This window comes from Staurois parvus, unplaced genomic scaffold (genome assembly GCF_062004578.1).
Source record: "Staurois parvus isolate SC_StPar_1 unplaced genomic scaffold, SC_StPar_1.0 ptg000068l, whole genome shotgun sequence".
NCBI lineage: Eukaryota > Metazoa > Chordata > Amphibia > Anura > Ranidae > Staurois > Staurois parvus.
Genome location: NW_028317864.1, coordinates 4782501 through 4795589, shown reverse-complemented (window position 1 = coordinate 4795589; position 13089 = coordinate 4782501). Strand labels below are relative to the sequence as shown.

General features: G+C 40.4%; 1 protein-coding gene across 2 annotated transcripts in view; it reads left to right on the top strand.

The window, feature by feature from the left end:
* Positions 1–13089, top strand: part of ASS1 (argininosuccinate synthase 1) — a 142724-nt gene that overhangs the window by 32041 nt on the left and 97594 nt on the right. For both annotated transcript variants that reach the window (XM_089669039.1, XM_089669040.1), the window contains 2 exons: positions 2686–2754; positions 4534–4722. In XM_089669039.1, the coding sequence (XP_089525165.1) occupies positions 2686–2754; positions 4534–4722 (258 nt within the window). The remainder of the gene's footprint in view (positions 1–2685; positions 2755–4533; positions 4723–13089) is intronic.

The window sequence follows — 13089 nt, the reverse complement described above, 5'->3', positions numbered from 1 at the left end:
GTTTTTGGGGTCATAGTATATTATTGGAATAGATCAGTAGAAGCAATAGGGTTGATTTACTAAAGACAAATAGGTTGTGCACTTTGCAAGTATAGTTGCACACAGCAAGAGAATTTGCTCCAGAGCTTAGAAATGAAGTGAAGCCTCACTTTGCAAAGAGCGCCCAATCACATGCTAGGAAAATAAAAAAATGATTGGATGATGGAAGTCAGCGGAGCTTCCCCTCATTTACTAAGCTTTGTAGCAAATTCCCTTGCAGCATGCACAGCCTATTTGCTATTAGTACATCAGCCCCAATGCATTTTTTTTTATTGTAAAATTGTAATTTTTTTTTTTTTAACAAAAGTAAACTATACACATTCAAAGATAAAAAAAAAATTTTTTTTTTAGCCTATCCTTTCCCAAATTGATTTCTAAATTAGAGGGTCATCCTTCATGGTAACCACCTGGGCAATGTCAATTTTGTAAAGAGAAAAGCTGCATTGTCTGCATCAAGTTAGAAGCAGATGAACCCAAGGGGCCTATTCATACCTTTTTTGAATGGGTCCTTATCGAGCTTCAAAACCCAATGTATTTCTTTTGGGTAACACAGCACACCTTATGCATATTTATGATGCGCTGAAAGGCAGGAGTGGTTTACAATATATATGCACTGGGTTGTCCTTCAGAATACATGCCAGCACACATAAACTCTGCAATATAATGTACATTTGTAACGTCCAATATCTTGCTGTGAATATAGTTTAAGAGATTACAGTACATCTCACTTGCATTTTTTAAATGGAAGCCTTTAATTTCAAATTATGAAATGGCTTCTGTAGTAATATTTGTTATTATACAGGATTTATATAGTGCCAACATTGGTGGTAGACCGTATAGTTACAATACAATTCAATACAAGAAGAATCAGAAGGCCTTGCTCGTCAGAGCTTACAATCTAATATGTGTGCTATCATTTTTTTTTTTTTTTTTTTAGTGAGGCTGAAGTTTAATTGAACTAAAAGTCTATATGCCATTCGCTTTCATATTCCTCTCCACAAAAGGCAGACTAATTTCCGCTGGTCATTTCCTTTAGCCTTAAGGGTAGAGAAGGGCAGAGCACGCATTGTGATGCTTTTTGTTATACAAACAGCAGGCTGCCAGCTTCAAATCAGGGAATGTTTTTTCAATAAGCATGTACTTACCTTGTATTCCCTTTTGGTTGTCTTTGGGATCCTGGCAGTGCATGTTGCTACAAAGCCACAGTAGAGGAAAGGGTATATATAATACCATATCATACCGTACCATACCATTACATTGATTGTGTCCTAAATAATCTTTCTGTTCTCTCAACCTTTTATTCTTATTTATTTTATATTCATAATAAAACAGCTGATCAGTAGATATGAGCTTTAGATTTGGGGTGACTGTGAGGTCCCCCTTGCAGCGCACACACTCTCTCCTCTCTCTCTCCTCTCTCCTCCCCTCTTCTCTCTCTCTCTCTCTCTCTCTCTCTCTCTCTCTCTCTCTCTCTTTCTCTCTTTCTCTCTTTCTCTACCTCTCTCTACCTCTACAGCCGTGACAGGGAGAAGCTGCCCCCAGATCGCTTTTTTTTTTTTTTTTTTTTTTTTTTTTACATGAAAGCTGGCTGCATTTAAACATTGAGTATGCTGTTACTCCTAAATATATGCACTGGTTTATTGTGAGCCTTCCTCTATGTCTGTTCCATTTACATATCTTACCTTTTGGAATTGTATTTTAGTGTAATGAAAAATAAATATAATAAAAAATACAATCAAAAAACCATCCTACTTCAGTTGCTGCAATGCCGTCTGTAAAGTCTGTATTGTGGATTTTTGAGATGTAAAGCTACATTCTGTGTGTCTTTTTCAAAATGCAACTTACTATGTCTGTTTCAGTACTGTCTATGGTGTCTGTACAATTACTTGAGCTGTTGCCTCTGAAGTAATACACTCTGCCCTGTCTCTCCTTCTGAAATTGCAGCCTAGTAAAAAGGTTAATATGGTATACATAGAGTCTATACAATTGCATGATAAAACCTGCCCCATCTCTCCCTATTCGATTGCAGCCTAGAAAAACTACTTATGTCATGTCATGTGCAGTGAGTTGGAATATTTCTGGCTGCTGTCTTTGAAATAATACACTCTAATTTTTGTTTCATGGTAAAAACTGCCTTGTTTCTCACTCTTACCTTGCAGCCCAAACAAGTTGCTTGCACAATTTACTGCCACCTTAATATGTGGCTATTGTCTGTGCAATATGGCACTGTCATTTTTATTTCAAGAAAAAAAAACTGCCTTACCTTTCCTGCTGAAATGAGGGGTTGGGTTGAAGTGTTTTTGTTCACTTTTGTTTTAGACATTGCAAAAACACCTAAAAAAAAAAATAAAAACACAAGCTAGACTACGAAACTATTTTGCCACTACCTGTCAGGTTTCAAGAAATTTAATATCAGGGTTTGCATACACTTTGTAGACAGCCACTTAAAAGCCACTTTTACTGTACTGTAGGTGTATGTAGTTAATGTAAATTATACACTTGACACTTTTAACCATTTAATTATAAAATTAATGAATAATACTTTGTAACAATGCCACTTACTGTTTATAGTGTAATATTGATAATAAATATGTGAGTTAATGCTCAGTGTGGGTGAATAATTCCCCTGTTTTGTATCTTGAATAGGCAAACATTGGCCAGAATGAAGATTTTGAGGAAGCCCGGAAGAAGGCTTTGGCTCTGGGAGCAAAGAAGGTAGAAGGCTTATTATTATTTAATTATTAAGTTATTTATTCCATACCAACTTTCTGTTGATTAAAGATAAACTATATGTATATGCTTGATTGTTGCTGTTGAAATTATAAAATATATTTCTTTTTTTTCAGATAGTATAAAACCTTCTATTTGTTAAAATGAATTTCCAAACACTTGCAGTTTATAACTTTCAGTGCTGCTGGCTCTCAGTGCTTCTTCCCTGAACTACCAGCCTTTACATAAAAAAAGATAACAGTGTGCAGTCTGCTAGCTTGGAAAAAGGAAGAGTAAGGGAGTGCTTTGCTATCCTAAGCTACAGGGCTGTGTGCTTCTTTTGATGCAAAAAGTGTAGGGATACCCAGCTATGGTCTCTGCATGCGAGAGTGACTCCACAGGAAGCTTCAAGAGAAAGCAGTCACCCTGAACAGGAAACCTGGGGCATTTGTCATTGCACCAGCTTAACCAGAAACAAAGGCAAAAATTAAATGTTAAAAAAGCTGCAAACTCAGTAAGTGATTACATCATCTGCTGAAAGTGCCTAACAAACTGAAGGTTTAACATCACTTTAAATTTTGCACGTTAATATTTCACATTTACCACTTTTATCCAGCAATGGAGTTCCAAGCAAATCTGAAGAAGCCGCTGAAATCGTAGTTGCTGCTTTGCTAAACAAAAGACCTTCTTGGATCAGTGGAGGGATGATTGAATGGCATAGGCACAACTTTACTGCTTTTGCTCTTTTACTGAATAAGCCCCTTTGTATTACCGCCATATAGTTCCACTTGCATTATCTTACTGAATTGTTGACATGTTGCCCTAGTCTAAGCACATATAACCATTCAAGAGCATATAAGAAGCCAGCTTGCTTGTACAGAGCATGCTCAGTGACATTCTGAAAGCTTGTAGAACTTTCAGTTTGTGCTGTGTGCACTCCTTATTGGCTCTGATTGGGCACACGCAGGTATTTCGTTCAGAGGGAATGCAGTTCCAGCACCTACTGCACTGTACATACAATGTATGTAATAGCATGGGATGCTGGGGTGTGCTGAAGGGTCTATTGATGCTGGCTGCTGGGGATCTGTTGTTGCTGGGGAGGGGGGATCTATTTTTTCGGGGGGTCTATTGTCCTGGGGAGGTCCAGTGATGCTGGTGGGGGATCTATTGTTGCTGGGGGTCAGTTGTTGATAGGATTGATCTACTGTTGAGAAGGGTCTAAGATTGCTGACTGCTGGGGGGATGTCTTGTTGCTGGGGGGATGTCTTGTTGCTGGGGGGATGTCTTGTTGCTGGGGGGGTCTATTGTTTCTGGCTGCAGGGGATCTATTTTATTGCTTTTCTTGTTATTAACAAATTATGTAGCACCACAAAATGATACTTGGTTCTGTATTCTGTAAAAGGGCAGTACCGGGAAGGAGTGGAACCAAGGAACAGTGCTCAGAGATGAGTCGGTTGTGCAGACATGGGGTGACTTGGAAAGGGGGAGTTCCTGAACCTATTGTCTGAGAAGAAAAAGTCCTGGGCATGTGTAGTTTAGTATAACAGCTGACACTGTATTTCATATGGGAAATGTGGAGTTGACAGATGGGAGAAGCATGGGTAGACAGACTCTTGCGGTAGTAATAACACAAAGAATATTGGGCTTGGTGGAAAATTCTGGAACCCAAAAAGCTCTCAAGTCCAGATGGGTCGTAAATGCTCTTTATAGAATTGTCCTCCCCTACTATATATCATCTTGAAGGAAATTCCACTGATGTCCTACTCCCCTTACCTCCACCCCCAGGTGTACATAGAAGATGTACGAAAAGAGTTTGTGGAAGAATTCATCTGGCCGGCGGTCCAAGCCAATGCCATCTATGAAGACCGCTACCTTCTGGGCACCTCACTGGCTCGTCCGTGTATTGCCCGAAAACAGGTGGAAATAGCCAAACGAGAAGGGGCCCAGTACGTCTCCCATGGTGCAACTGGAAAGGTAATTGTCTGCTACAAAAAGCTATATCCTTGTAAATGCTCAATATATAATACCAGTGTATCATATTAACATCACAATTATATCTAAATACTGTAGCTCCTGTCATGTCCTCATACATCGTATAACCTGTGTAACATCGGGCCACACAGTGTCTGCATATACCTTTTTATTTTAGAAATGTACCCTTTTAAAATTGCTTAATTTTAAAAGTATTTCCACTTTTTGGATCAGATTTGAGAACGCCCCCCCCATTATATGCTGGTACATGTTCCCATACACACCGCATTAAAAAATGTAAAATAAAATGTAACTTTTTCTAGTTTTTTCTTTGCAGCAGGATTGTACACAAGACTGCAAGCTATTTTGAACAATTTCAGATTCACAAATGTCAGTTTTCCCACTTTTAACATGCAATATGGAATGTGATTCAAGATCCTTAACCCTTTCTTAGGACAGACAATATTGAAATCTGCTTTAAAACTACCAATGAGATCTGCCAGCACAGTACAGACATAGTTAATTAGGGTAAACTTTAGATCCACAGTCCCCACCTTATCATTGCATAGGGGAAGCGAAGTAGTTGGTTTTTACAGTTTCTTCAGCTATTATCTTGGGATTTGATTTTCTTTCAGCTGGTAATCATCTTTCAGCTAACAGTAACCTAGGTGACTTTAAAGCCATCCAATTTCATTTCACCCCCCGCAGTGGTTCCTTGACTCTTGTTACTTTGGGAAGCCCGAAACCGCAATAAAATGTCTCAGCATTGAGAGCAAGAGGAGTTCTGGGAACATCAGATTCCAAATCTCCTGTGATTATTCTTTAAACTAGTAATGGCGGTGATTAGCAACTTATAGTGGGACTGCGGTAGTGCGATGGGCAATCTGACACTAAATGACGCTGGAGGGGGAACTAACTGCCACTGACATCACCAGTGACACTAATATAGTGAATACACTGTACAGTTAATAAAATACACTCACCGGCCACTTTATTAGGTACACCTTGCTAGTGCCAAGAAAATATCCCCCACACCATTACAAATCCAGCCTAAACCGGTGATACAAGGCAGGATGGATCCATGATTTCATGTTGTTTATGCCATATTCTGACCCAACCATCAGAATGTTGGAGCAACCAGTCTGCCCATTCTCCTCTGACCTCTGACAATAACAAGGCATTTTTGTCCACACAACTGCCACTCACTGGATGTTTTCTCTTTATTCTCTGTAAACCCTAGAGATGTTTTTGTGTAAAAATCCCAGTAGATCAGCAGTTTTTGAAATACTCAGACCAGCCTGTCTGGCACCAACAACCATGCCAAGTTCAAAGTCACTTAAATCCCCTTTCTTCCACATTCTGTTGCATGGTTTGAACTTGAACAAGTAATCTTCACCACGTCTAGATGCTTAAATGCATTGAGTTGCTGCCATGTGATTGGCTGATTAGCAATTTGTGTTACCAAGCAATTGAACAGGTGTACCTAATAAAGTAGTCGGTGAGTGTACGCACATCGTTGCTGTCTGTAGAGAACCCTGTGTTGGTAAAAAACACAGGGTTCTGTTTTATCATTTGCTCAGCTGATCAGTGTACCTAATAAAGTAGTCGGTGAGTGTACACACATCGATGCTGTCTGTAGAGAGCCCTGTGTTGGTAAACAACACAGGGCTCTTTTTTCATTTGCTCAGCTGATCAGTGAGTCCCGGCCATAAATCATTGGTAGGGATCCTCTGATCGGCTTATGCTGCAGCGAATGACAGCGTGGTCTTCCCGATCCGCACGCACATGATTGTGCCTGTAGGAGCCAACTTGCTGCAGTAAATGAACAAGCAGTTAATTGAACAACCTGGAGTTAGAAGCTGATTGGTTTCTATGCACAGTGATACCAGAGTCTGTGTGCTCCAGTTTTAGTAAATCTCACCCCATGAGTCTCTGGGACCTTGTAGAATGTGTGAGCATGTGCGACATCTCACAAATGGCTCCTAGCATGGCTTCACCACATAAAACTGGCAGAGACATGCAGTCTCTGCCCATGCATGCTGTTTTGCCTAGGCAGGAGGTTTTTTTTTTTTTTTTTTTCTTTAATTTTGATTTATTTGTTTATTTTGCTCTTGTGCAAGAGGAAGTGGGGGGATCTCATTAAAGATGACCTTCTGAAAAGTTCAGCTTTAAGCAAGTAAAAGGCACTTAAAATGTAAGCAATATTTTTTAAGTTGTACAATGTGAGTGGGATTTTGTGACAAATATGAAGTATAGATATAAGGTAGAGTAGGTGTTATCCCAATTTGGCTGCAAAAGTGGAAATACACTTTAGAGATGGAAAAGCGGTAAATCTCAAGAATAGTCACTAGATGGCAATATAGGCCAATCATTTGCCCTTGACTGTAGAATTGTAATTCCATACATTGAATAAAATGTAATAATGTGATCAGTCTAAAAGAGACAGGAATATAAGGGTTACATTGGTTTATAGTTCAAAGAAAGGGATAGTAGATGTTACTAGACTGGTATATGTGGTGCCAACTTACCAAAGCTTAAAGTGATACTAAACTCTGGTTTACCAATCTTCTATGGACAGCAAGTGTATGGTATATCTATAAATAGTAGGTGACAACACCCCTAACATTGTCTGCAGGAACTATGAGATGTGTAGTCTACATGACTGCAACTAATGTGCACTGCTTCTTCCAAACAAACAGAAAAGAGGGGGAAAAGAGAGGTTTAAGAGCTCACATGGAGACAGGAAAACACAGTATAAAATGTCATGAAAAGTAGATGACAGGGCCAACAGATCAACATGGATTATTTTTAGTCCTTATGCTGCTAGCATTAGTAAATAGATAGGAAAATGTATCATATTTACTTGTTTTAAACTTTTTTTTTTTTGTTACATTTCTTCAGTTACTTCCTGGTTTCCATGCCTAGGCAAATGATGTCATACATCCCAGCAGTCTTCACGAGAGGAGGGAGGGTTCTCAGCTCAGACTCTGCCTAAGCTAAGGGCAGATGGATTCCAGAAAGTAAATGATACATGAATCATCTGCCCTTACTCAAGATGGCCACTGCCAGAAATGCCAGGGGGTGTTTTTTTTAAAATGATTTCTCAGCAAAACAAAGCATGGAGACATGGATGGATGGGAGAGATTACTTTGAATATTAAAAATGAATTAACCACTTGCCTACTGTATACTTTTACCCCTTCCTGCCCAGGCCAGTTTTCAGCTTTCAGCGCTGTTGCACTTTGACTATTGCACAGTCATGCAACACTGTACCCATATGACATTTTTTCACACAAATAGAGCTTTCTTTTGGCGGTATTTCATCGCCACTGGGTGTTTTATTTTTTGCACTATAAACAAAAAAAAGAGAAATTTAAAAAAAATTTCTTCAATTTTTTTTTGCTATTATAAAGTTTTGCAAACAGGTACATTTTATCCTTCAGTGATGTGCATTGATGAGGCTGCACTGATAGGCTGCACTGATGGGAATTGATTAGGAGGCACTGATATACAGCACTGCTGGGCACTGATAGACGGCAATGATGGGTGCCACTGCTGGGCACTTTTGGGGCTGCACCGAAAATCCATGCCCTGATTATCACTGCAGATGTCCTCTGTGATAGTTGCCAGTTATCGGCAGTAATTCCTCATGCTGTGACAGTGTGATGAAAGTGCTGCCGATAACCGTATTTTATGATCAGCTGTGTCATTGAACACAGTGGATCACGTGGTAAAAGGCTGCTGTGATTGGCCTTTTACCCCGTCATGTGATCAGCTGTGTCCGCAGGACACAGTGATCAGACAGCTCTGGGTGTGTGCCACTGGGAGGAGTGTGTTTTTGGTGGGCTGTCATATGACTCCCTCCCAGAACTGGACACCAGTGCTGTAGTCGTCATTCGGCTATAGCCCGGTTGTCAAGTGATTAAATGGCATTTTTGGTTTGTGGTGCTCAGATGCAGTGTAGTACCACTTTAAGTAATGGGTGTGTATGGGTTAAAATGAAGGATATCATTTAGTGTCACTTTCATGATCACAGATAAAGAGACCGTGTCCAGATTTTGTTCACTGCTTTTTGGTACTCATTGGGGGTTAGTTACTAAAACTGGAGAGTGCAAAATCTGGTTCAGATCAGCATAGAACCAATCAGCTTCCAGGTTTCTAGATTAATTGAACAAGCTGGAGTTAGAAGCTGATTGGTTACCATTCATGTCAGCCCCAGATTCCAATTGCTCCAGTTTTAGTAAATCTCCCCCATTGTCTGTAATTGTTTTCACTCCATAAGGACCAGTTCACACCACAGGAACGCCATCCGGATGCGTTCCGGAAGTTTCTGCATGAGCCATTTTCATGCGCTCTGGTGCGTTTTTATGCGTTTTTCCCCTCCCCTTTTTTTTTCTTTACCCTAAATAGGGACATGTGGGTTCCAGTATGTTTCTGATGCGTTTTTGCCACATTCCATCACAGTTTAGTGCAGAAAAAAAGCAGCATGTTCTACTTTTGTGTTTTTTTTTTTTGTTTTCCTGCTCTGGAACTGACCGCATTGGTGTGAACAAGGCTATTGGAACCCATATAATCTACTGTCCATGTGGTTTTGATGCAGAAAAGAAAACGTACTGGACTGCATGTGATGTTAACTGGCCCTAATAGATTTAGATTTCTGCCCAGTTGTTAGATTTAGTGTAGACTTGTAATTTCAGCACTGTTATGGATGGATAGCTCCTCAAGAATCTTTCCTAAGGGAAGACTGTCAGAGTAGAATATTGGGGCTGCCATTGCAGACCGTATAGATCATCCTTATTCCCATCTTTAGTTCATAGATTGTCAGTGATCAGCTCATGATGTATTAGAAGACGGGACCTGTATAGGCCTTCCAGCTCACTAAGTAATGAAGGAAGGATGTGATCGACCAATCCTGAGTATGGAAATCCTCTGCTGAATAACTGCTGCTCCACTCTAGCAGTTTAGTAACACTTTCATGGCGGTATGGTGATAACGAAGCGCTCATTATTTCTAAAGCCGAACACCAGGAGAAGCAAATATTGATTAATATGAGTCGTGTATTAAATATTAGTGTGCTGTGTACTTTACATCTCTTCCAGAAACAGGCAATGCTTCCTGTATTAAAGACCACTCACTGCTGCTCTTTCTTCTTGTGCAGGGTGACTGGTCTTGTCTGCTCCGCCACCTCCTGTAATTTTCCGCACTGGGTGGAGCCTGTTGGGCCCCTCCAACAACTCTGCTCTTTGCATAGGTTATGCACAGCACAGTGATGATGTCACTTTTACAAGGTAATATCTGAGTTTGCAAAGGCATTTTGTGCACACAAAGTGGATTTACAGTTGTGCTCAAAAGTTTGCATACCCTGGCAGAAATTGTGAAATTTTGGCATTGATATTGAAATTATGACTGATCATGCCAAAAAATGCTCTTTTATTGAAGGATGATGATCATATGACGCCGTTTATTATCAAATAGTTGTTTTGGCTCCTTTTTAATCATAATGATAACAGAAATCACCCAAATGGCTATGATCAAAAGTTTACATACCCTGGAATGTTTGGCCTTGGTACAGACACACAAGGTGACACACACAGGTTAAAAATGGCAATTAAAGGTTAATGTTCCACATCTGTGGCTTTTTAAATTACAATTGGTGTCAGTGTATAAATAGTCAATGAGTTTGTTAGGTCTTACGTGGAAGCAGTGACTAGGCTAGATACTGAGCCATGGGGATCGGAAAAGAACTGTCAAAAGTCCTGCGTAACAAGGTCATGGAACTTTATAAAGATGGAAAAGGACATAAAAAGATGTCCAAAGCCTTGAATATGCCAATCAGTACTGTTAAATCACCCATTAAGAAGTGGAAAGTTCGGGGATCTCTTGATACCAAGCCAAGGTCAGGTAGATCAAGAAAGATTGCAGCATAACTGACCTTGGCTTGGTATCAAGATCCCAAGAGCTAACAAACTCATTGACTATTTATAAAAGAGCATTTTTTGGCATGATCAGTCATATTTTCAATACAAATGCCAAAATTTCACAATTTCTGCCAGAGTATGCAAACTTGTGAGCACAACTGTATCTCTTTTGTGGCTATTGAAGAATATATTTTGTTGCTGGAGTGTAGTTGTACCTGAATACTTCCTTACAAGCTTTTAATTAGCACCATGCGTGTCCCAGAAGACCATTGCCACTACCTTCAAAGTGGCTCCATTGCACCCCCAGAGGTCAAAAGTGTTTGAGCTGTCAGGAAGTTGAGTGGGAGTGACACCCAATGTAACAGGGGTGTCAACATTTATACACTCTATAAGCAAAATGTAAAAAATAATATATTGGTTGGAAAGTGGATACACTCACCTTTTCACTTGTTAAAAATGTGTAGTTGAGTTGCGTTTCTAGCACCCCCAGCCACCCTCCTAACGCAGAGCTCCACCCACAAGGGGAAATTCCGCATTAAGGCCTCATCCCCCGCTCCCCGTTAAGGTTTTGCACCTATGGGGATCAGGTACCCAATTTTGACAGGTACCAGCTTCCGCTGCGTTCGCCTAGGTGATCAGAAGCGAAGGTTGTCCCTCCGCACACGTGACAGGTCCTAGAAGACTATGGGACCATTCACAAGGTGCAGCGCTACTCCCACATGCATAGTAGGCACTCTGTCACAACCGGGTGCCCATACTTAAGAAGCCAGCACCGGGGAGAGAGGATAGCCAGTGAAACCGGCTGTGGTGAGGACACCACTGGATCGAGGCACAGGAGAGTGCCTATCTTTTTTTTTTTTTTTTTAATTTTTTTTTTATTTTTTCACATTTTGACTGGAACTCTGCTTTAAGCTTCAAAGGCAGCAGATGGATATGTTTTACGTGAGCATTTACATGGCAAAAATTATTGTTTCTGTTGCATTCAGAGAACAGTAGATCCACCAAACACAATCCATTCATCTGCCGCAAATACCCCACAACTGTGTATGTGTGGCAAATATGCAGTTAACATTGTCCCCTCACCACCTGTCAAATGCGTCTGAATAGCAATTTGAACCTGTGTCGCTCTTCAGAGAAATGGCATCCAAACTTAGCCTTAAAGTATATGTAAACCCTTACCCTATAAAACAACCCATTCAGTTTTAAATAGAAATGAAACGCTAAACATTTGTGTATAGATATAAAAAAGTGTTTATAATATTTTTTTATAAGTGATCACATACTCTCTGCTGCATAAGAGCTGAGGGAGGGAAAACAACAGCACACTGATCTTCCCAGTGAAAGTCTGTGTGGCAGGACAAGTCAGGGGGACAAGTCTGATCATCGGAGAACAGGCTGAGATCCCACCACAGCTTGAGAACTGACCACTCTGTGCTCTCTGGCCTAGTGTGGTCAGTTTTAAATAGGAAAGCAGAGGGACTGGCAGGAACACCAGATATTTCACACAAAGGAAGCAATACAATGAGAACTGGATACTTTTCATCCAAGTACATGGTACAGCAGGTTCATCCAAGTACATGGTACAGCAGGCACATATCAGGAGTATGAAATGTTGGGTTTATATAATCTGCTGCAATGCACCAGTCTGCCACTAAGGGGAGACAGAAACCATTTGAATCAATTTCTAATTGTAAGCCCACAAGTGGAAAAAAAAAAGTAATAAATAAAAAATAGACATAAAATAGGAAAACAATGCACATCTTCTGCTTTTGCGTGCCGTGACAGCACGGTGTATGCCGCAGCGAGCGTTCGTGTTTAGAGCACACTGGAGGGTAATTGAGTTTTACAATCACTGTATAACCAATAAAAAAAAATCCTGGACTGAACTGCAATGTCTCCCCGAGACAAAAACAAAGGTAGAGACACGGGGCCCAATAGGGAGGTTCTCACGTTCCCTACTCCATCCAAAAATAAAAAAAGGTCTTGGGTGGAGATAGGCATTACGTATTGAAAGCCTTTATTTCGTATGGAGGAATGGCTTCCTTCTCTGCACTCCTCAATGAACCTCATATAGACCCTCATCATTATCTCCAGAGACCCTAATGTAGGTTTCTTTTTCTTTTTTTATTATATAGGATAGAGTGGCGAGGGGTTAGAACCTCCGTCAGGTTTGTATGCTGTCTGTGTCCCCATCTCACTTTCTGTTCTGGTGAAAGGGAGTCAGGGGCACAGGAAGTGAAGGGCAATCTCTCCAATGGAGACAGAAAAACACATTGGGGTGGATTCACTAAAGACAAACCGACTGAGCACTTTAAAAGTGCAGTTGCTCCAGAGCTTAGTAAATGAAGGGAATCTCTACTGACTTCCAATCACGTGCAAGCAAAATGCGCTTTTTTTTTTTTTTTCCTTTTTCTTGCATGTGATTGGTTATGCTTTGTAAAGTGAAGTTTCAT